At 44.1% G+C, this 25,306-nt stretch overlaps 1 protein-coding gene across 2 annotated transcripts in view; it reads left to right on the top strand.

Annotated features, from left to right (window-relative positions):
• Positions 1-25,306, top strand: part of MAOA (monoamine oxidase A) — a 77,131-nt gene that overhangs the window by 39,472 nt on the left and 12,353 nt on the right. For both annotated transcript variants that reach the window (XR_014834590.1, NM_001001640.1), the window contains 6 exon segments: positions 9,177-9,281; positions 10,332-10,423; positions 15,341-15,482; positions 18,676-18,825; positions 19,120-19,279; positions 20,900-20,996. Coding sequence is in view for 1 of the 2 variants with exons in the window: in NM_001001640.1 (NP_001001640.1) it covers positions 9,177-9,281; positions 10,332-10,423; positions 15,341-15,482; positions 18,676-18,825; positions 19,120-19,279; positions 20,900-20,996 (746 nt within the window). In the remaining variant the exon portion in view is untranslated.

Below are 25,306 nucleotides of genomic sequence, written 5' to 3' on the forward strand. Positions count from 1 at the left end.
CTATGGAGAATCATCTGTTTAGATCTTTTGACCATTTTTTGATGGGGTTGTTTGTTTTTTTGGCATGGAGCTGCAGAAGGTGTTTATAAATTTTGGAGATGAATCCCTTGTCAGTTGATTTGCAAAGATTTTCTCCCATTCTGTGGGTTGTCTTTTCGTTTTGTTTAGGGTTTCCTTTGCAGTGCAGAAACTTTGAAGTTTGATTAGGTCCCATTTGTTTATTTTTGTTTTTACTGTCAATACTCTGAGAGGTGGATCTGAGAAGATGCTGCTGTCGTTTATGTCAGAGAGTATTTGGCCTGTGTTTTCCTCTAAGAGTTTTATAGTGTCTAGTCTTGTATCTAGGTCTTTCATCCATTTGGAGTTTATTTTTGTGTGTGGTGTTAGGGAGTGTTCTAATTTCATTCTTTTCCATGTGGCTGTCCAGTTTTCCTAGCACCACTTATTGAACAAGCTGTCCTTTCTCCATTGTATATTCTTTCCTCCTTTGTCATAGATGAGTTGGCTGTAGGTGTGTGGGTTTAATTCTGGGCTTTCTATCCTGTTCCACTGATCTATATTTCTGTCTTTGTGCCAATACCATACGGTTTTGATGACTGTTGCTTTGTAGTATAGTCTGAAGTCTGGGAGCCTGATTCCTCCAGCTCCATTTTTCTTTTTCAGGATGTCTTTGGCTATTCTGGGTCTGTTGTGCTTCCAAAGAAACTTTAACATATTTTGTTCAAGTTCTGTGAAAAATGTCCTTGGTAATTTGATAGGGATTGCATTGAATCTGTATATTGCCTTAGGTAGTATAGTCATTTTGAAAATATTAACTTTTCCAATCCACGAGCATGGTGTATCTTTCCATCTATTTGTGTCATCTTTGATTTCTTTTATCAGTGTCTTATAGTTTTCAGAGTACAGGTCTTTTGTCTCTTTAGGTAGGTTTACTCCTAGGTATTTTTTTCTTCTGGATGCAATGGTAAATGGGATTGCTTCCCTAATTTCTCTCTCTGCTCTTTCATTGTTAGTGTATAGAAATGCCATCGATTTCTGCATATTAATTTTGTATCCTGAGACTTTGCCAAATTCATGGATGAGTTCTAACAGTTTTCTGGTAGAGTCTTTAGGATTCTCTATGTATAGTATCATGTCATCTGCAAATAGTGATAGTTTTACTTCTTCCTTTCCAATTTGGATTCCTTTTATTTCTTTTACTTCTCTGATCACTGTGGCTAGGACTTCCAGAACTATGTTGAAGAGTAGTGGCGAGAGTGGACAACCTTGTCTTGTTCCTGATCTCAGTGGGAATTCTTTCAGCTTTTCACCATTGAGAATGATGTTCGCTGTGGCCATATATGTTGTTGTCACATATGGCCTTTATTATGTTGAGGTAGGTTCCCGCTATGCCCACTTTCTGAAGGGTTTTTATCAAAAATGGGTATTGGGTTTTTTCAAAGGCTTTTTCTGCATCTACTGAGAGGATCATATGGTTTTTATTTTTCAGTTTGTTAATGTGGTGTATCACACTGATGCATTTGCAGATATTGAAGAACCCTTGCATCCCTGGGATAAATCCCAGTTGATCATGATGTACAATCCTTTTAATGTATTGTTGGATGCGGTTTGCTAGTATTTTGTTGAGGATTTTTGCATCAATATTCATCAGTGAAATTGGCCTGTAGTTTTCTTTTTTGTGGTATCTTTGTCTGATTTTGGTATCAGGGTGATGGCCTCATAGAATGAGTTTGGGAGTATACCTTCCTCTGCAATTTTTTGAAATAGTTTCAGAAGGATAGGTGTTAGCTCTTCTCTAAATGTTTGATAGAATTCGCCTGTGAAGCCATCTGGTCCTGGACTTTTGTTTGTTGGAAGTTTTTTAATCACAGTTTCAATTTCAGTTCTCGTGATTGGTCCATTCATCTTTTCTATTTCATCTTGGTTTAGTCTTGGGAGAGATACTTTATATTTGAACAGCCCAGTATTGTTTTCATAGCACTTCATTTTATGTTATGTTTTTGCCTTGTGCTTGGGTTTAATGTTAACTGGAAGAAGAAAATTCCAGGTGAAATCACAGAAAATCACAGTGTTAATTAGAGTTAAATGTAATGAGCACTTTGATCCCAAAAGCTGTTGAACTGAGTCCTTTTCATTTAAAAGACTTTTCTCCTGTCAGGTTTTTCAAACAAAACAATTACAGAACTATTAGTCCATTTCCTTTCATTCCCATAGCTCTCATGTAATTTGTCAGACTCGAATGGTACACAGTGAACCTCAGGCTGAGATTTAATTTTGTGTGTTTGCCAAAGTACCCAGTGGCCTAGTTTCCACAGCCGTATCCAGCAGATAAACGTCTCCGAAAAAAAACCATCAGGCTCTAGACACATGGGAAGAAGTCACCATTGGTTCAAGCTTCTTGGCCTGGTGATGAATGTATACCCTGGGGCCCAGACGTTGGTACAGTTACTCACTAATCTACATAATTATTTGGGCACCCACTAATGAAGTCCTGAGCATCCATGACTTTCCCCTCATCTGTAGATTAAAAAAATTTTTTTTCTGAAATTTTCTGGTGGCTCAGCGGGTCAAGGATCTGGTGTTGTCACTGCCGTGGTGTCGGTTCCATCCCTGGCCTTGGAACTTCTACATGCCTTGTGCATGGCCAAAAAAATTTTTTTTCTGATGCCCAAATTTTGGGAAGACTGTGCCGAGAATCTGGTGGGTCCTGGTCCACCCGCCCTCCCACCACAAGCCCTCATCACATCTCTGCCATCAAGATCGCAGGAGCCATCACTGATGGAGTTCCATCCAAGAGAGGGGTTGGGCTGAGTCTCTCTGGTCCCTGGGGTACACAAAGTGGATGCACTCCATTAACAGCCCATCTGGCAAGAAGCTCTTTGCCCTTGCCCTTCTCGAACTGATGTACTTCCTCTCTGTACTGCCCTGTTCCAAGGGGGTAGAGGCCCAGACCTGAGACTTGGCACGGAGCACTTGCGGTTTTGGCAAGATGTACAAGTGATTTCATTTTATTTCTCCTGTTGGACTCAGTGTTGTGGGATGATGTGCCCTTTTGTGCGGGGGAGGTATGCATGAGAATGTATTCCCATTCGTGGCATTTGGGGGAAAAAAATTTCTGGTTATTGTAGTCTTCTTTCTAGCCTGCGTTTTCCTCTGTTTTCTCAGGCCCCCACCAGTGCCAGTCAGAAAAAAGAAAACATGCCTGAGGGAATATTTCCCAAGCAACATTAATCCCAAAAGTGTTTACGAAAGACGGGGGTTTGTTGGTCAGATAAATTTTGGAAGTTCTCCATATTCCTCTCCCTACTTTTTGGGAGCCAAGATGTCTATTAGCAGATTAGGAGTCTTATAAGGACTGGCAGTTAAAAAGGCAAAAAGCTATTTAAGCCAGGATTCCCAAGATTTATGACCTTGGCACTCGTTTTCGTATTGCATCCATAAAGATCAGAGTGAGAAATGAATGCTAGCATAGGACATGTTTTCAGGGATTTAGGTTCCCTAAGAAAGTAAGTCTTTCATCTTTCTCTTCGCTTTCAGCACCTTACACATAGAGAGTTCTGGTAAATTTGATGGTAATATTGATTATGGCTATTTTCGAAAAGGTGTGCATGTGGAATCAACAATGAAAAGTCAGTACAAAATTGACATTTCTTAGAAGGTCTTGTCTGAGGTGGGAAAAGGAGGGGTTATTTGCCTAGAAAGAGAGTGGACCCTTTCTGGGGCCTCAGGAAGCTGGGTGTGATAGGGGTTGGTCTATAAAAAAAGTAGGAATTCAGAGTTCCCATCATGGCTCAGTGGTAACGAACCCGACTGGGATCCATGAGGATGTGGGTTCAATCCCTGGCCTCACTCAACGTGTTAAGGGTCCAGCATTGCTGTGAGCTATGGTGTAGGTCGCAGTTGAAGCTCAGAACCCACATTGCTGTGGCTGTGGTGTAGGTTTGCAGCTGCAGCTCTGATTTGACCCCTAGCCTGGGAACTTCCATATGCCACAGATTTGGCCCTAAAAAGACCAAAAAAAAAAAAAAAAAAAAAAAAAAAAAAGAAAGAAAGAAAGAAAAGGAATTCCACTCCTTTTATTCTTTTATTCCTTCATTTAACAAGCATTTCATAGGACTTTGGTATTTGCAAGGCAATGTAGGAGATACACAGTGAAGCATAGTCTTTCTTATGTGTGTATTGAGACTAGTCCAGAAGGTAAGACATGTACATAATTCAGTTTAATGCATTGCAGAAAATGGCTAAGGGCTCTAGTCTGTCAGAGGAAGCTGAAGAGGTTTATGACTTAGGCAGTTCAGTCAATCTTTGGGACCATGTCTCTCTCAAGATCAGCATTCACTCGTGCCCGTGACCTCCAGGAGCCTTCAGCTCAGTGGCGCTGCAGGTCCAATCTTTCTGACATGGAGACTAAGGCACACAGGTCGGGCCAGGGGAGTCTGAACCAAAGGCCTAGAGACATGAACTCTGGTTCTGCCTCTGCTCAGTATCAGCTAGGTTTATACAAATTAGACACACGGACACACACACACACACACACACAGAGGCATACCTTCCTCAGAGATATTGCGGGTTCAGTTCTAGACCACTGCAATAAAGCAAATATTGCAATGAACTGAGCTATACAAATTTGTTTCCTAGTGCATATAAGACTTATGTTTACACTATACTGTAGTCTCTTAAGTGTGCAAGAGTATTATGTCTAAAAAAATGTATGTGCCTTAATTTAAAAATACTTTTATTGGAGTTCCCACTGTGGTGCATTGGGTTAAGAATCCAACTGCAGAGCCTCTGTGGAAGCTCACGTTAGATCCCTGGCCCAGCACAGGGGGTTAAAGGACCTGGCGTTGCCACAGCTGTGGCATAGGTCACAGCTGTGGCTTGGATTCAGTCCCTGGCCTGGGAACTTTCATATGCCACAAGTGCAGCCATATATATATAGTTTTTGGGAAAAAAAGTTATCATCTGACAACACAGAGTTGCCACGAACCTTCAGTTTGTAAAAACAAAAACAAAAACAGCCTCTTTGAAGCGCAGTAAAGTGAAGCACCATAAAACAAGGGCTGCCTGTTCTATACATATATCTGTATTAAAAATTTAATACATATATAATGTGACCTCTGAATACCTCCAGAGACATAGTGAACTTGCTAAAATGATCAAAAGCTGCCCAAATTTATTACCCTGTAATAAATCACTTATTATGATCACAAGATTTTACCTTGGAGCAAGAGAAATCAGACATGGAATCCAGGCATAGTAAAATGAAAAATGTAAAGAAAAAGGAGTTCCCTCATGGCTCAGCAGGTTGGACTTGGCATTGTCACTGCTGTGGCTTGCGTTGGGTTGCTGCGGTGGCGGGGATTCGATCCCTGGCCCAGGAACTTCCACATGTCACGAGAGCAGCCCAAAAAAGAGAAATTTTTTTAAAAAGTCCTCTCCTGGCAATAATCTCCGTTTATTATGAACGTTGGTGGATTGAAGCTGTGGTTTCTCAAAGGGACTTAAGTATTTTGGGCACGGTTCCAAGGACATCGTGTTCTACTCTTCCTCACCACTTCTGCTGCGTCCAAGAGACTATCCTTTAGAGAGCAGAGGCCAATTTGCAAGGCTAGGAAAGATTCATAGTATGGGCACAAAATGAACTTGACCTTTACCCAATATATATATATATATATTTTTTTTAAAGAGCAATAGCCATTTAGAAGTATTCCTGGAGATCCCGCCTCACAGTCTTAGGTCATATTTTCTTGCCAAGAAGTGGTTTAGGATTGAGAAACAGCTGACACTTTTTTCTTTGTCTTTTTAGGGCTGCACCTGCAGCATATGGAAGTTCTCAGGCTAGGTGTTGAATCGGAGCTGCAGTTGCCGGCCTACACCACAGTCACAGCAATGCCAGATCCAAGCCACGTCTGCAGCGTGTGCCACAGCTCACGGCAATAACACAGAGTGAGGCCAGGAATCGAACCCACATCTTCATGGATACTGGTTGGGTTTGTAACCTGCTGAGCCACAGTGGGTACAGGGGGAACTCTTTTTTTTCCTTCTTCTTTTTTTTTTTTTTTGACATTTTGTGAGGAAACTATAGAAGAACATTTAAAATTCTGAGAAGGTCCGTTCCCAAGCGGTTCTCACTCAACCAAGAGCCATCTCCAGGCCCTCCCTCTGTACCACCTTAGGAATTCACACATGCAGAAAGTAGTTTTGAGTTGTCTAGTTTTGAAGCAGACCATAGAGGAAGTAAGCCTCCTAGAGGCTTATGGGAAAGAAAGAGGTGGGTGCCTGTTCCCACATAGATGCATTTCTTTAGCAAATTTAGATTTTCTGTGGAATAAGAGCAGAGAATCCAAAAACTGCTAAGAGTGAAACTTGTGAAATCCCTTTATCAACTTGGTGCCCCCGTCAGCAGGATGAAAATTAATGTCATGGTGGGCCTTTATGACCTTTTAAAATATTTCATGTCTCCGAGTTCCCATTGTGGCTCAGCAGTAAGGAACCCGACTAGGAACCATGAGGTTGCGAGTTTGATCCCTGGCCTCGCTCAGTGGGTTGAGGATCTGGCGTTGCTCTGAGCTGCTTTGGTGTTGTCCAAAGTTGACCCAGTTTTCTCAGCAGTCATCTTATGTAACCTGGAGTTTCTTAGTCTCCATGTTTATTCCTCAGAAACACAAAAGATCTTTGGAAAATTTATAAGCTTCGCATTTCCAACTTTTCTTTGTTTTAGTTGGGAAGTTTAAGATGTCTCTTGAACAAAAGTATCTCAATATTTCATTAACCATATAGGAAGCCAGAAAGCTTAATGTTTTCTGAGCAAAGCTTTGTGGAACAGGAAATTTCCATCCTGCTGTTTTCTAGCTAATATCCCTGGGCTTTAGTTTCCTCATTTATAAAATGGGAATGTTAATAGTTCTTGCCTTTACAGGGTTGGGGTGTGCCTTACATGAGATAATGCATATGAAGAGTTTAGGCCAGTGCCAGGCGTGGAAAATGATCTTAATAAATGTTAGTAATAATGGTGGTAATGGTGGTGGTGATGATAAAGGATTTGGAGTCATAAAAAGTTGTATTGCTGGAGTTCCCTGGTGGACTAGTGGGTTAAGGATCTGGCATTGTCACTGCTGTAGCTTGGATCACTGCTATGGCTCAGGTTCAATCCCTAGCTTGGGAACTTTTGCATACCATGGACGCAGCCAAAAAAAAAAAATTGTATTGCAGCATTATGACATAGCGCTTTCAGATGAGAAATCACATCACATAATCTGCCAAGGTTATTTGCATTTGCTGCTGTGGAAGGGGAAATTACTCCTTTGTCTCTTAATGGCTACCATATATTCTTACCCAGTGGGAGTGTGTGTGTGAGTGTGTGTACCTGAATGCAGACGCTTTTATGTCTCGTGTCCCTGCCTTGGTGGTTAGGTGTTTTGCTTTAGCCCTATTAAAACATCCAACCCAGCTCTAAATATTAGTCAATGCACACAGTAGGCTTTCTACAAATAAGTGAATGTGTTTCTAGTCGATGAAACCAAAATCTCATGCAAAATTGTATTAATAGACAATCTTTAAAAATTTTTATTATAGTTGATTTACAGTATGCTGTCAATTCCTACCGTACAGCAAAGTCACCCAGCTATGCATCTATATACATTCTTTTCCTCACATCATCTTCCATCATGTTTTATCACAAGTGATTGGATATAGTTCCCTGTGCTAAACAGTAGGACTAGACAATCTTTTGACCTTGTGAAGACTGACAAGATATTTTAGAGAAAAAGGAATTAAATTAGGAAATTAAGCCTTAGAAATGCTCTAGACCTGCTCTTTTCCTAAGGATTCGCCCTCCCCTCACAGTAGCACAGTGCCTGTCACCCAACTGAAATGAAGTCAGCGGTGGCTAATAATTAGCTGTCTTTGTGTTAGAGGTCTTGGTAGCAAGCAATAGAAACCAACTCAGGTTCACAAGAATGCATTTAACTGAAAGGATATTAGGGGCCCACAAAATCAATGGGAAGCTAAAGGGCTATGCTTGAGAATGGCCAGAGGCCAGGGGAACTCTGACAGTTTAGGGGCAGGAACCAAGACCCTGGTCTTTATAGCAGAAAGCATCTGCTCAGCATGCTGCCATGGGGAAGGAGAACCCAGTGTCAACTTTTCTGTCCTTGGTGACCCAGTTGCAGGGTCAGAGTCCTCTGAGAATGTGTGATTGGTCAAATTCATATCATAGGCTCACAGCCTGGCCAAGGGGAAAGAAAGGATCAAACTCATCACCTTTCGTAATGGGAGATGGTATCCAGGACTGCTTTCTATCCATAGAGCAGAAGATGCAGTTTCCCAAGAAGAAACCAAAGTGCTACTAGAAAAGGGGAACTATGCTGGGCAACCCCAAATGGCAAATAGTTTAATGTTTCTAATATTTTGATTCTTGACTTTGGGCACGTCCATAGTCCAGTCAGTCTTTATGTAGCCTGTGTGAACCTTAAGACATAGTTTGAGATACTCCACTTTGTTATTCCAGTCCTGTATGTGGTCCAAAGACAGTCTTCCATGTCATCATCCTGCTCTCAGTGGGAACATCCTTCCAAAGAGCTGAGAATATTATGGCATCAACATTAGATACTAGGATGAGATACCTTTATTTATTTCTTTGTTTATTTAATCTATAGAAGCAGAAATAAGGTCAAGGCTATTATTTCCCGTAAAAGAAAAATGGCTAGGAGTTCCCGTAGTGGCTCAGTGGTAACAAACCCAACTAGGATCCATGAAGATGCGGGTTCGATCTCTGGCCTCGCTCAGTGGGTTAAGGATCAGGCATTACCATGAGCTATGGGGTAGGTCACAGATGCAGCTCGGATCCTGCATTGCTGTGGCTGTGGTGTAGGCAGGCAGCTACAGCTCCAATTCGACCCCTAGCCTGGGAACTTCCATATGCTGCAGGTGTGGCCCTAAAAAGACCAAAAAAAAAAAAAAAAAAAGGCTAATATGACATCAGGGAATTTTTTCTAATCTAACTGAAATTTGGGGTGTGTATAGGTAAAATATATTTACTGTCCTTCAAAGGTGATGCTTTTGACACAGTAGAGGATCCTGTTTCTTTGAAAGTGGCTGGATTAGGTGGATTGGTTTTGGATCTTTAAAAGGCCATTCTAATGGAAGATATTATCCTCTGTTTGTAAATGTTATAGGGGAAATCTTATCCATTTCGGGGTGCCTTCCCTCCAGTCTGGAATCCCATTGCCTATCTGGATTACAACAACCTGTGGCGGACAATGGATGACATGGGAAAGAAGGTAAAGTGTGTGTACAGTTTGCACATGACCCGATACCGCATTATCAGTAGCAGATGTTTAATATCCTTCCACAGTGCATGGAACAGTGCTCTAGACATTGATGCATGTCATTTCCAACATACCCAACAACTTTGCCAAGTTGGTAATATTTCTGCTTTTCAAATGAAGAAAATCAGTGCCAAGGGGATACATCGTTTGCTAGGGCCACACACAACAAGGGAGCCAGGAGTCAAACTCACCTGTCTTTGATACTGATGTGTGTGCCTGTGTGTTTTCAACTCTATGCCACCAAGAATTTATGTGACATATTTTTGCCAGGAATCCTACTGAGAGTTGTCTTATCCATGTGTGATGCCACATTAGATAGTAAAAGAGAGAAGGATTTGTTTCCCCAAAGTTTTTATTTATATATTTTATTTTGTTTTATTTTATTAGGGCCACACCTGTGGTATATGGGGGTTCCCAGGCTAGGGGTCCAATCGGAGCTACAACTGCCGTCCTACACCACAGCCATAGCAACGTGGGATCTGAGCTGTGTCTGCAACCTACACCACAGCTCACGGCAACGCCAGATCCTTAACCCACTGAGCGAGGCCAGGGATCGAACCTGCATCTTCATGGATGCTAGTCAGATTCTTTTATGCTGAGCCACGATGGGAATGCCCAAGGTTTTTTTTTTTTCTTTTTTAAACTTAGTATCAGGCTCTGTAACATCACCCTCTCAAACTTAATTTGGGGGATTTAAAATGGGTGCTAGTTTTCAGTAGTAATTAGGATGATGGTCATAATAATTACATATTCATTTATACATATATTTATTATTATTATTATTATTATTATTATTATTATTATTTTGACAACAGCATTAGGCATAGAATCCAAAGAGCTATCCATCCCAGACCCACAACTATCTATGCATAGGATTCTGCGTCAATCCCACATTCCAACATAGACAGAGAAATCAGTTTTCAGAGGTTCTCCTGAGGGCCTCCTGGAAGGGCAGTGGTTAGTAATCCTCAGACCCAAATGTGGGCCCTTCTTTCTCTGCAGATTCCAGCTGATGCACCATGGGAGTCTCCGCATGCAGAGGAATGGGATAAGATGACCATGAAAGATCTCATCGATAAAATCTGTTGGACAAAGTAATCTTGACTATTTAAAATGTATTTTTCATCTTCCTTTCGGATCTTTCCTATCCTATCTTGAACTGCAGTCTTTTCTTAATAAGTTACAAGAAGCAAGTTAAGAGGGAGCTTAAGGATCTTTCCATCAGTAGAACCTTGGAGGGCACTTTAGACACTCAGAGCCGGATTGAACATAAAGTGAATCTAAAACATAAGAAGAAAAGTAGATGAATGAAGTTGAGCTTTTGTTTTTTTAAGGAAAGGCTTGTGTAATTTGTAATAAAAGAGCAATCGTGTTTTCAGAGAGTTTAGAGGTCAGGTGTAGAAGCCATTTGGAAAGATTAATTAAAAAGTAATTTCATATAAACATAGAAGAACCAGAGGAAAGCCAGTCCAATGAAAAATAGAAACTATAGGTTTTCAGTGAGAATCTGTGTTATTAGCTGAGTTACTTACACATCATTCAGTCAGCATTTGGGGGCTTCTTTGTGAAGGTACAGAAAAAAAGCATTGAGGAGTGGTGGTGAACTTGTTAGGCTTGGCCCCTAACCTCAAGGAGTTGATATATTTTCAGCAGGCAAGACTGACACTGTATACATATTCCGTGATTCTAGGGGAGATTGAAACAGGGAACCTGACCTGTCTGAGGGTAAAGGAGAGATTCCTTGTTGAAGCGATCTTTAAATGGAAACAAAGGCGTTACTACATCAATTTAAAATGAGTCAAAGGAGTTCCCACCATGGCGCAGTGGGTTAAGAATCTGACCGCAGTGGCAAGCGTCACTGTGGAGGTGTGAGTTGGATCCCCGGCCCGGTGCAGAGGGTTAGTGGATATGGCATTGCCGCAGCTGTGGCGTAGGTCGCAGATGTGGCTCGGATTCAGTCCCAGCCCCAGGAACTTCTGTATGCCACAGGTGCTGCCATAAAATTAAAAAAAAAAAAAAAAGAGTCACAGGGGATGGGTGGTGTCAGGGAAAGGTGGATGGTATCTGTGCAAGGTATCTTCCAGGAATACACCTTAATGGATAGGAGAGGCAGGAAAGACAGATGGTGTGAGCGGATGACATCTGCCATGAATGGGCTATAATAGATGGGGAGGGGAAGGATAGGATGGGGTGTGGGAATTAGGAATGTTCGTAGGAGGATCCATAGTGGATGGGTGAAGACGGGAAGGGTGTTTTGTGTGGAGAAATGGTACCTTGCAAGATGAGTAACAGTGGATGGAGAAGATAGGAAGAGTGGATGATGTGGAGAGATGGTATATTCCAGGAATGAGCTAGTAGTGGGAGGATATAAGAAAATGGGTGTTCTGAGAGGATGGGTCTTTTAGGAATGAGCTGCAGTGGATGGAAGGAGACATGAAAGATGGACGGTGTGTGCAGATGGCATCTCCCAAAAATGAGACAGTTGACTGGGGATAAAGGGAGAGAGGATGACGTGAGGTGATGATATCTTCAGGGATGAGCCGGAGTGGGTGGGGAGATAGGAAGGTAGGTGGGTGGGATGGTATCTTTAAGGAATGAGCCACAGTGGATAAAGGGATACAAGAAGGGTAGATGGTGGGAAGGGATGGTAATTCCAGGATTAAACCATAGTGGTGGTGGGTGACAAGAGGGATGGATGTTGTGGAAATGGTATCTTCCAGGCAGGAACCACGGTGCTGGGTTGGTGCTAAAGTATGGATGGTGTGAGGGGATGCTATCGTCCAGAAATGAACTGCAGTGATTGAGGGTAGACAGGCAGGTGGATGGTGGGTGTGGAGAATGGTATTTTCCAGGAGTGAATCACAGTGGTGGGGGAGTGGGAGTATGAACTGGAAAGTTTAAAGAATAGTGCATCATATGAAGATATAGTGTCTTCCAGGAATGAGCCACAGTGGATTGAGGGAGACAGAGAGGTGGATGGGTAGGGGATGGGGTGATATCTTCCAGTAATGAGCCATAGTGGATGGGGAAGGCAGGAAGAGTATGAGGAGATGGTATCATCCAGGAATGAGTGATAGTTATTGTGAGGGGAGACATGTCGGATGGAAGATATCCTGTCTCCCCCGACCCCTGTGGCTCACTCCTGGAAGATACCAACATCCTACACCATCCATTCTTCCTGTTTGACTCCTTACATTGTAATTCATTCCTGGAACATATATATCCACATGCCCTGTCTCTACCCATCAACTAGCTCATTCCTGGAAGATACCATCTACTCTTTCTGTCTCTCCCAACAGTGATTCATCACTGGAAGAAAACTTTCACCTCATCATCCATCCTTCCTAACTCCCTCCAGTTAACGGATATGATTCCTGAAAGATACCATCCCCTCACACCAACACACCATTTAACTTTACTGTTGACCCCCTTCCCAGTCACTGTGGTTCATTCCTGGAAGATAGCAACCTTCCCACTCGATGACCTCCACCCCCTGGTATTCTGCCATACACAGTGGCTCACTCCTGCAAAATACCACCGCTTCACAAAACCACACTGTCTCCCCCATCAGCTGGCTCGTTCTGGGAAGATACCATACTAACATACAATGAACCCTTCTTATCTACCCCCTTTCTGCTATGGCTCATTCCTGGGCCATACCACCCCCTCACATCATCCACTCTTCTTTTCTTCTCCCACTTACTATGGCTCCTTCCTGGTGCTTATCATCCCTCATCACCTACCTTTCCGTTCATCTTTTCTGTCTTCCCCACCATCACTGTGGCTCATTTCTGGAAGACACCATTCACCACATCTTCCAGGAGTGAGCCACCTTGGGTAGAGAGAGACAGGAAAGATGGATGATGTAGGGGAATGGTGTGTCCAGGATTAAAACCATAGTGGATGGGGAGGACAAGAAGAGTGGATGGCTTTGGGGGAATGGTATCCACCAGGAATGAGTTACTGTGGATGGGGAAGGCAGGAAGGATGGAGGATGTTTGGAAGCTCTGTACCAGGAATGAGCCATAGTATGTGGGGGGAGACTAGAAGAGTGACAGTGTGAGCAGATGATATAGTCTAGGAATAAGCCATAGTAAAATGGGGAAAAACAGAAGGGTTGATGTATATTAAGATGCTATCTTCCAAGAACGAGCCAGTTGATGGGATAGACAGGAATAGTGGATAGTGTGAGCATATGGTATTGTCCAGGAATGAACCATAGTGCATGAGGGGACAGAAGAATGGTGGATAGGGTGCATGGGTGGTATCTTCCAGGAATGCACCAGTTATGCAGGGGTGTCAACAGGGAGATTAGATGGTGTGATTGTGTGGAGAGACGGCATATTCCAGGAATGAACCACAGTGATGGGGAATATAACAGGAGTAATATAGTGAGGGAATGTTATCTTCCAGAATGAGATACGGTGGCTAGGAGGCAACAGGAAACCGTTGGTGTGATAGTATCTTCCAGGAAGAAACCACAGTGCTTGGAGGGGGGATATTACAGGAAGAGTAGATGGTGGGAGGAGGTAGTATCATCAGGAATGAACTACAGTGATTGTGAAGGGAGGCAGGTAGGGTGCATGATGTGAGTGCAGGGTATCAAGAAGGAATGAGCCACAGTGGATAGGCTGTACACAACATAGGTAAGTGATATGGGGGATGGTATATTCCAGGAGATGACCTTCAATTAATGGTGAGTGGGCTGACAGGAAGGGTGGATGGTGAGGGGGATGTTATCATCTAATGATGAACCAATTGTTGGAAGAGACAGGAAGAGTGGATGCTATCTTAAGGGACTGAGCCAGGTGACGAGGGATACAGGACTGATGGATGGTGTTGGGGGGTGATATATCTTCCATGAATGAGCACAGCAGGTGAGTGGAGATGGGACATGCGGGTATGGGGAGGGTATATGTTCCAGGAAGGAGTTACAATGAATTGGATAAAACAGACCCAGTGGATGGTGTGGGTTGTTGGTATCTTGCGGAAGTGAGCCACAGTGATGGGGAGACAGGGAAGATGGATGATGCGGTGAATGGTATCTTTCAGAAATGGGTCGTAGTGGAGCGAGGAGAGAGGAGCTATGGTTGGTGAGGGGGATGATGCTCCAGTAGTGAGCCATGGTAGACCGGGAAAATTGTGAAGGGAGGGATGGTTTCTTTCAGGAATGAGTCACAGTGGATGGGGTCCGACTGGAAGGATGAATGGTTGAGGCGTGGTATCTTTCAGTAATTAGCCACAAATAATGATGGGAGATGGGAAGGTTGAATAGTGTGAGAAATGTGTGTGTGTGTGTTTTCCAGTATAGAGAACAGGGAACAGCTTATGGAGGCCCTGAGATGGGAAGACTGACAAGTTTTAGCAATGAGTGTACAGTATGCCCGTACCATAAAGATGCCATGAGGAAGTGGTGGGAGGGGAGTTTGGAGAATTTGTTGAGAGGCTGATGGTGCAAGATACATTGGCCATATCCAAGATTTTTGCCTTTTGCCATGAATGCTGTCGAGGGGTTTAAGCAGAGTGGTTTTGCTTTTTCTTTTCTGGACTGTTAAGAGACTTAATTGGCTGTAGTGTAGAGAAGTATTCGTGAGGGTATGTAGTCTTATGACCAGGTAGGATGCCCAAGAGCAGACACCATTGTTTAACCCAGGTGAGCAACAGTGGTCGCCTGGACCAGGGTAGGGCAGTGGACACGGAGAGGAGAGGACGTTTGTTCAAATAAATGAAAATAATATCCCCTTAATGAACCCTGACAAGCATCTTGACTTGTTAAACTGGAGTGGGATTGGCATGTTTGGAGTTAACCCATAATTTCCTAAAAGTAAGGGAAAAGTGAATTCTCCCCAAGAGCCACAGTATGCATTCCTTCAAAAATTGAGTCCATGAATTTTTGTTTTCCAAAGCCATCAAAATGCTTTCTAACCATACTCGATTGTGTTTTAAAAAGATAACGTCCTATGAAGCAGGTAGGTATTTACTCCTGACTTCCGCTCTTATTCTGTGACCAGGACTGCTAAACGGTTTGCATCTCTCTTTGTAAATATCAATGTGACCTCCGAACCCCACGAAGTGTCTGCCCTGTGGTTTTTGTGGTATGTGAAGCAGTGTGGAGGCACCACCCGGATATTCTCTGTTACCAACGGGGGCCAGGTATGGAGTGTCCATTCTCATGCTAAACTTCATTTGTGATTTTGCCCTCACCCAGTGCAGTATCTGAATAATTGCTTCCTTGTTTTGAAACATGAGTGCATTGGAAACATGAATTTTAGAAACGACCTCCAAAAACTGTTCCTGAAAACAAAATTCTCACTTCCTTCTCTCATTCCTGAAAATAAGTTCACAGCTGAAGAATATTTCATTTTGAGTTAATTTGCTTTGGGGAATTCAGTTCCTTGCATTTGCAGGTAGGTTAGGATTAGACTATGTAGGAAGAGCTAAATTACAAAATCAACTAATTTCCAAAAACTTCTAGTACTTGTAAAATTGTTGTACTGAAAGTCATCTCTGTTCCAGACATGAGGCTTTTTTTGTCCCATTCTGTGTCTCAGAGTTACTATTTTATGTTAACTGCTATAGAATAGAAGTGACTGTTCTTCCTTCTAATTCAAGTGATTTATGGTCACTTTTTTAATAGTAAATTCTACAGGTTGGCTTCTAAATTTTTGCTCCCCACTAGCATTTGCCCAGCTTCCATGCCACTTCCGTTACTGATGAGGAACTCATTTGGCTTATTGGCTGGACACACCACAAACCAGTGGTGAAGCCAGATTCCTGATTCCCTGATTTTCCAGACTTTGAGATTCTTTGTTTCGGGGCCCTCCCTTGTCATAAGAAAATGGTATCTCTTTTCTAGGAATTTGATGCCTTGATGGATGAGGTTTAATTAGGAGCAGTTTACTCATAGTGCAAGGTATAGAGTTTTTATCATCTAAATGGGAGATCTCCAGAAGTCCCTAAGTTGTGGTCCCAAGAGTTGTTCCCATTTAACCCCTAGCTTTAGCAAAGCAAAGGCAGTCAATTTTTTTTTCTTTTGTCTTTTTAGGGATGCACCCGCGGCATATGGAGGTTCCCAGGCTAGGGGTCAAACCAGAGCTGTAGCTGCCAGCCTACACCACAGCCACAGAAACCTGGGGTCCAAGCTGCATCTGCAACCTACATCACAGCTCATGGCAACGTCAGATCCTTAACCCACTGAGCGAGGCCAGGGATTGAACCCATGTCTTCATGGATACTAGTCAGGTTCCTTACCACTGAGCCACGACGGGAACTCCCCCACATCACTCCTTTTAACTTGTGTTTTACTTTCTGAGGTACTTGACTTATATTTTATATTTATATCCCTCATTCAGGGGAGCCAAGATACTTGTAGGCAAACTCCACATGACCTTTTGGAGGGCATAATTCAGATTATGAATCTCAAAGCATTATCAAATATCTTTTCAGAGAACTTAGATTTATCCTTTAATAGTTTAGTCTAGGAGTTCCCCAGTTGGGCTCAGTGGGTTAAGGATCTGGCGTTGTCATTGCTGTGGTGCGGGTTCAATTGATCCCTGGCCCAGGAACTTTTCCGGCACAGCCAAAAAAAACCCCAAAACAGTTTAGTTCAACAAATACTAGACATGGAAGAATGGACAGTGAGCAAGATGGAAATAGTTCCTGGTCTTTCCACTCTACTAAAATTCAAAGTAACTCTTGGAAAATAGAGGTCAAATTATAAATTAAATGATCCAGGTTTCCTGAGGAAGGGTGGATCATGAATTTAGGTTTAAACTCTTGGAATATTTTTATGAAGAGCTTTGGTGGTATCATTAAAACAATAACCAGTTGCAGATGCAGGTTTTCTGGAGGAATGTGATTAGGGTACCTAATTGTCAAATGTTGGCCCGTGCCTCAGTCTACCTACATGGACTTCTACCCATTCAAAGAATCTGCTACAGCAGGCTAAAAACATTTCTACAAGAGGCCACTGTATGAAAGACTGACCTTAGGTTGAGCTGAAAGCATTTCTGTGGTGAGTGTAGCGGATCGCAGCAGGGCAGAGCACTTGTGGTCTTACAGACCGATGCTCAAGGGAACCATTTAACGATGTCTGGGGGAACAGGCAGGCACCTGGCCTTCACCCTTCTGCCCCCACAGTGAAACTTCCAGACATTTTTGCATCTGTGATTTAGCTTCTTAAGACATCATTTGGTGCTGATCACATGATCCTTAAGAGCACCATGAACCTGTTTTGCCTAGACAACCCTTGGCTGGGGCTTTAAGAAACCAAGGTGGGGGAGTTCCCTGGTGGCCTAGCAGTTAAGGATCTGACATTGTCACTGCTGTGACTCAGGTCACTGTTGTGGCGAGGGTTTGATCCCTGACCCAGGAACTTCCGCATGCCTCGGATGTGGCCAAAAAGAAAAAGAAGAAACCAAGGGGATGTAGAACCTGCATCCCCAGCTCAATGAAACTAGAAAAAAAATAATTAATTTTAAAAAAGAGGAGTTCCCGTTGTGGCGCAGCAGAAACAAATCCTAGTATCCATGAGGATTTGGGTTCGATCCCTGGCCTCGCTTGCTCAGTGGGTCAGGGATCTGGCGTTGCCGTGAACTGTGGTGTAGGCTGGCAGCTGCAGCTCCGATTTGACCCCCAGCCTGGGAACCTCCATATGCCACAAATGCAGCCCTAAAAAGCAAAAGCAAAAAAACAAACAAAAAAAACACCCAAAACGGTGTGCCCTGAGAAAAGCACAGCGCCCTCCCTGTCCCAGGGCTGTAGCCATGCACTGCACTCTCAGGACATTTGAAGCTCATGGACTTGCTGATATTTGCATTCACTCGAGATGCCCCTGGAATAGGGGAATCTTCCTTCTGATTCTTTGATTTTATAAACTGGTGACAGCTTTTTGTTGCCAGAAGCTGCGAAGAGCATGAGGACTGAGGTGTTTGGGTAGACGTTGCTTCTGTCCTAATGCGTTCTTCCAACAGTTAAGAATGCAGAGGGCGAGGAGTTCCCATCGTGGCTCAGTGGTAATGAAGTCGACTAGTATCCATGAGGACTCAGGTTCAATCCCTGGCCTTGCTCAGTGGGTTAAGGATCTGGCATTGCCGTGAGCTGTGGTGTAGGTCGCAGGTGCGGCTCGGATCTGGCATTGCTGTGGCTGTGGCGTAGGCCAGCAGCTACAGCTTTGATTTGACCCCTAGCCTGGGACCCTCCATATGCCGAGGGTGTGGCCCTAAAAAAAGAGTAGAGTGTGGAGGTATGGCCCGTGATTTTCTGGAGGTTTCTAATCAGTGGCAAATAGGATTGTCCTTCCTTAGGTTTTTATAGTATTTCCTTTCCTGCCTGCCTTCTCCTGCAGGAACGGAAGTTTGTAGGCGGATCTGGTCAAGTAAGCGAACGGATAATGCACCTCCTCGGGGACAGAGTGAAGCTGAGGTGTCCTGTCACCTATGTTGACCAGTCAGGTGACAACATCATCGTAGAGACATTGAATCATGAACTTTATGAGGTAATTCAGATTTGTCAAAAGGAGCGAATATTAAGTGGGTCTTCTGTCGTCTTCAGCTTTTAACCGAATGTGTTCCAAGCAGTGGTGTAATTAAGGCTGGCATATTTCTGACTCAGTCTTCCGAATCACCAGCCTTGGTTGACCTGCCTTGTTCTGTTTTGTTGCCTCACAGTGGCTTCATTCTGCACATTGTTACCGCTCCGTGTCATTCAAAATGATAAATGTGATGTTTCATGCCCTCTGCAAAGAATGCAACTCACATTTGAGATGGTATTTTGTGTCTCTGTGTTTTAGTGCCAATACGTAATTAGTGCCATCCCTCCAACTCTGACTGCCAAGATACACTTCAGACCGGAGCTTCCGTCAGAAAGAAACCAGTTAATTCAGCGTCTTCCGATGGGGGCTATCATTAAGTGCATGATGTATTACAAGGAGGCCTTTTGGAAGAAGAAGAGTAGGTTGCACTTATTCATGTTTCAGTTGTATTAAGTGACGGGACCACACTCTTTGGGGGAACATTGTGTACTACACACTGAGCAGAAAAAAGTGTTGTGGGAGTTCCCGTCGTGGCTCAGTGGTTAACGAAGCCGACTAGGAACCATGAGATTGTGGGTTCCATCCCTGGCCTCGCCCAGTGGGTTAAGGATTTGGCGTTGCCATGAGCTGTGGTGTAGGTCGCAGATGAGGCTCGGATCCCAAGTTGCTGTGGCTGTGGTGTAGGCTGGCAGCTACAGCTCCAATTCAACCCCTAGCCTGGGAGCCTCCATATGCCACGGCTGCAGCCCTAAAAAGACAGAAGACAAAAAAAAAAAAAGAACCCGACTAGCATCCATGAGGATTCGGGTTCGATCCCTGGCCTCACACAGAGGGTTAAGGATCTGGTGTTGCCGCAAGCTGTGGTGTAGGTTGCAGACGAAGCTCGGATCCGGCACTGCTGTGGCTGTGGCATAGGCTGGCAGCTGCAGCTCTGATTCGACCCCTAGCCCAGGAACTTCCATATGCCACATGTGTGGCCCTAAAAAGGAAGAAAAAAAAGTGTTTTGGATTTCCTGCTGTGGTGGAATGTAATTGGCAGCATCTCTGCAGCATCAGGACACAAGCACAATCCCTGGCCTGGCACTGTGGATTAAAGGATCCGGCATTGCTGCACCTGTGGCATAGGTCGCAATTGCAGCTTGGATCTGGTCGCCGGCTCGGGAATTCCATATGTTGTGAGGCAGCCAAAAAAAAAAAAAAAAAAAAAGAGAGAGATACATGTTTTAAATTGGTAGAGAAAGCATCAGAAATCTCCGTCTGTTCATCTCCTTATAGTCCCGGCCACACAAAATGCCCCAAGAGCACTTGATGGCAGTGAGAGGGAAAGAAAAGGTCCCTCCCGTTATGGGACCACATAGACCTGGCCCCTAGCATGTGTCTTGACACTTACTCTTCTCGAGCAGAGTGAGACAAAGGAGCACCGTGGAAAGCACGCTGCTTCAAAGTCACACATTCCTGGGCTTCACCTGCTTTCTGGCTTTGTGGCCTCGGCTGTGACACTTCATCTGTCTCAACATCAGCCTCTGTGTAAAATGCTAACAGTGAGGGAGTGACTTCCCTGGTGGCTCAGCAGGTTAAGGATCCGGCATTGTCACTGCTGTGGCACGGTTCGATCCCTGGCCCGGGAACTTCCGCATGCCGTGGGCATGACCAAAGCCAAACCAGACCAAAACCAAACCAAACCAAAACCGGTAGCAGTGAGCACCTCCTGTGAAGATTTTGCAAAGATTAAATGAGGCAGAGTCTGGGCAGATATGGTGGCTGTTGTGACTAAGTCATTGGTCATGCATTGATCATACCTGACCTCGATGTAAAGGTCATTGAGGTAGATCATTTTCTAATGTGTCTGGGCGAACAAACATCTGTGTATAGTCAGTGTGTGTATTTCATAGGAAATAACTTCTAAGGTTGGGGCAGAGACTAATAGCTTAAGATGTACCTTCCTCTTAGCGAAATAGTTTTTTATATATATATACACAAAAATGCCCCCCCCCCAATCTGACGAGGTCAATCTCCCATTGATTTTCTCCTGGTGAAGATTACTGTGGCTGTATGATCATCGAAGATGAGGAAGCTCCGATTTCAATAACTCTAGATGACACCAAGCCAGATGGATCGCTGCCCGCCATCATGGGGTAAGTTAGTGTGGGGTATTGTGTGCATTTGCTCTATCAGTGTGGGTGCTGGCAGAGCATGTTGTTTTGGAATGGAGCTCAAGCAATGATAAATAACCCTACAGACGATATATCATGTTTCCATGTATTAAAATATTAAAGCAATAGAGTATGCGGCATGAGAACACTGGGAAACTTTACTAAAGTGAACATCACCTTGAACTAGTGCCCATATATCTTTCCCCCATAAAACGTACATGTTGAGGACAGAGCGAAAAGTGCAGGTCTAGACAACCTTGCCTAATGGAATGTTGACAGCCATTCGAGAATGAGAACTATTTTATCCTGTAAAACCTTCCAAAGTTATGTTTTCGGGGCTTGATTCTGTTCTCCATCCCAGATATCACTATGTAGCAAATGTTAGTATGTTCATTGTTACCCCGGGATGTAAGATGGTTGACCAATTAGGCAAGGCAGCTCGAGGCAGAGTGAGGTCTTGAATGTTCGGCCTTTTTCCAGTAGGTCTCTCCATGGCTGTCCTTTACCAGGGATGGTCCAGGGCAGGGTTCTGTGTCTGGAAGAGAAGAGCTCTTTCGCTTTCCGACCATCCCCTCACACAGCTGCTCTGTCCTCTAGAGACTAGGGGTCTGGAGAGGGAATCGGGGCTCTGTTTCTTTCCGATAGAAATTTCTTAGGAGTGCCGTAGCCTCCCAGTTGCCGTGCCTTTTAGTCTGCTTCAAAGCTATCCAAATAAAAGGGCTATTTATTCTACCACACTGCAATAAAAGAGCCCAGCTTCCATAGCACTTGAGTGACTTTTAGAGACCCGTGGTTTTCCCTTTCACCCGTAGGAGAGTTGAGCTCCTGCACATTGCATTATTGCAGGGAGATTACAGAATCCAAAGGAGCAGACCCATGACCCTAGGGACTTAGCAAGCAGGCCGTGCTACTGGACTGCTAACAAGCTATTTTCTAAGCCCTTTTCAGGCTGTTAAGAGATAAGAGATGGCACCGGCCTCCCTGGTAAGGGCAGGTGCTCACAATCTAATGACTATAGGGACGTTGCACCCTCTTCATGTCTAACCCTACTAGATTGTTTGGGCACTTTGCCATCCCCTTCTATGTGCCAAAGAAAAACAGGTCGAGGTTTCAGGAGAGTCTGGGTCAAGACCAATCCAACTGTAAATGAAAGAACATTGATGTTTTGGCTCTGGGAATGAAATAGTGTGGTGTCTGCTCTTCTGGGCTTCCTTTAGCTTTATTAACAAGGACAGGTATTGCAGAAGCCTTCTAGATGGCAATGGGTTTTTTTAGCCAGCACCTTAAAAAATGATATTCTAATCTATTTTATCTGGACGATAGCTTCTGCCCTGTTGTTGCCTTGAAGCCAAATGGCATCCACCCTGCTCTTTGCTCTAGGCAATGAAAGCCTTGAAGATAGGGGTGCTGTAGTTGCCCAGTACTGTCTGTGATACCTAGTGCCTTTTGGAAACTAGAAAGGACCTTGTACTTTGGAGCTGTGAAATGTTCCCAGCCCAAAGCCCAGGTGTTTGATTTCCCCAATAAAACACCGAAGAAAGTTAAATGTTGTCTATAGTGACAATTAGATCAAAGAGGTTATTTCGCTCTTGACTTGAGGTTTGACAGAAATAGCCAACGCTGACTACCCTTTAGAAAAAGGTTTTCAGATAAATCATTTAGTCTTTTATCAGATTTGGGGGATTTCCACTGCCTAAGTCTAAAATGATTGGTTCTTCCATAAAACTAAAACTTAACTAAAATCATCACTGGCAAGTCACAGCATATAGTGGTAGTTAAATCAAGCACAATCATGATTATATTCCATAAACTTCAGTGGTGCAGTTTTCTTAAACACTCCATAGCTTCCTCTGAAATTCTGGGTTAACACAAATACATTTTATATCTTTGCTTCCCAGAATGATCTTGAATAACAACTCTAAAGGAATTGCCAATCAAATTGAGGAACAGTTTAATTGGGCGGTTGAGGGAGAGGACAAAATATTTGTTTTCAGCCCTTGAATTTTCAGTCCTGATCTACTTGTCCTTTTGGTCTACAACAGCAACAATAAAAATACAATTTTAAAACTTTTTTTAAATGGAGAAATAATTTCATTTGGGTTTTTTGAAAGCTCTCTAATAAAAGTATAACTAAGGATTTCTTGTCACAATTCAATTCTTTAAAGTATACGTGCAATTAGTAATATCAGCATAATAAATAGAATCTATTTCATTAAAGGGAAGCAGACAGATTATAACTGAGTTTAATTGAGTCACTGAATTTGAGGACTGTGCTAGGCCAGTTTTCCAGGAAGCCAACTCAGGGATGGAAATGTGGGTGCAGGAAGTTTATCTGGAATTGCTCTGGGGAGCACTTCCCGTGGGGAAGGGAAGGAATCGGGATTGGGCAGAGGGAGAGGTTGGGCCCAATTTTGCCTCAACAGAGGCCTCAGTCATCCCGTGGGAGACTCTGGAGCTGGGATTACCTTGCACTGAGGCGAGGGGCTAGACCCCTGGAGCCAGTCATTCTGGGAGGGGGTTGAGACCCTGCGCCAGGCAGTCCCCTGCTGCTGAATGCAATTGCTAGGGAAGAGCTCAACTGTGAGCTGAGGCTTAATGAGTGTTTGGTCCTAAAGGGGGAACTGGGAGGCCCACTATTGAAACTGAGCTTATGACATGAACCGAGCCAGAACCCAGATTGGGACTTGAACCCATGTGCTGGGGCTCAAACCCAGCCTAAATCTGGATTGGGAATTGAACCCACAGTTTTAATTTTTATTTTATTTTATTTATTTATTTTTTGTCTTTTTAGGGCCGAACCCTTGGCATATGGAGGTTCCCAGGCTAGGGGTTGAATCGGAGCTGTAACCACTGGCCTACACCACAGCCACAGCAACGCAGGATCCAGCTGCGCCTGTGACCTACACCACAGCTCATGGCAAGGATCCTTAACCCACTGAGTAAGGCCAGGGATCGAACCCGTGTCCTCATGGAGGCTAGTCAGGTTTGCTAACCGCTGAGCCATGACGGGAACTCCAACCCACAGTTTTTAAATTAGAATCACTCATTCGGTATCTGGACTTACTGAGATTCAGGTTCTTTGTGCCCCAACGCAGAAGGAATTCAGCGAGAGACAAAGTGATAGGCAAGAAATAGATTTATTAAGATAGGACGCTTGTGAGAGATGCAAGCGGGCAGGCAAGGAGGCTGTACCTTGAGGATCAGGTGGGCTACAGTTTTATAACCCAAGGGGAGTGGGGGTCGCCTCTTCCTCTTTCTTTGAGTCATAGCTCCTCCTTGGTATCCGGTAAGGGAATATTTGACGTACTAAGGTCAAACTAGGTCTGTCTTGGTAGCTTATTCAAATCAGCAGAAGGGTGGTCCTAAAACTCCTGCCCTTGGTGTGACCCTGAATGCAGGCCTCCCCCCACCCCCCACCCAATGACCTGAGGCATAGCTCACCTCCCCGATAGTCAAGCAAACCTGCCTCATTCTGATGGCCCTCCCAAGCGGTCACCAAGGCACAGTGATCTCCCAAAGCTCCCCAGGCCCCCCTCGCTATCCAAGGTACCCCACTGGGCCCCCCCACAACCACCTGTACTCCATCCCTATCACTGTGGCACCCACAGCAGGCACTTAATGATACTTGTTTTTCCAGCTTTTATCCAGTACTTGGCCTGTGGCAATGGTCATTACCGGGGTAATCACTTAACTCAACATTAATTCATCTAACATTCCATTTCCTATATGCCAGCAACTGTGCCAGACTTTGGGGGTAAAATATCAAGTAGAAGTAGACCTGCCTTTTAGAAGCCCACAGCCCAGCAGGGGTTTTGGATATAGAGGCAGGTGAAGACAGCAGAACATTTGCTCCAATAGACGGAAATAATGGGAGGATGAGGGAGAGTTTAATAATGCGGAGTAGGTGGAGGCAAGAACATTTTACAGAGAAGTGGCAACTCTTAAGATAAACCACTGTCGGAAGATAAACCACTGTGGGTTAAAGGATCTGGCGTCGCTGCAGCTGAGGCCGAGGCAGAGGTCACAGCTGCAGGTTGGATTCAATCCCTAGCCTAAGAACGTCCATGTGCCATGGGTGTGGCCATAAAAATGAATAAATAGGAGTTCCCGTTATGGCTCAGTGGGTTAAGAGCCCGACCAGTATCCATAAGGTTGCAAGTCCGATCCCTGGACTCAATCAGTGGGTTAAGGATCTGGCATTGCCGTGAGCTATGGTGTAGGTCTCAGAGGTGGCTCGGATCTGGCATTGCTGTGGCTGTGGCGTAGGCCGGCAGCTGCAGCTCTCATTCAAC

Source organism: Sus scrofa, chromosome X (assembly GCF_054392235.1).
Source record: "Sus scrofa isolate SSC_HxYL_T2T_F1_AM1 chromosome X, Sscrofa_HxYL_maternal_Yorkshire_Landrace_v2.0, whole genome shotgun sequence".
Lineage (NCBI taxonomy): Eukaryota > Metazoa > Chordata > Mammalia > Artiodactyla > Suidae > Sus > Sus scrofa.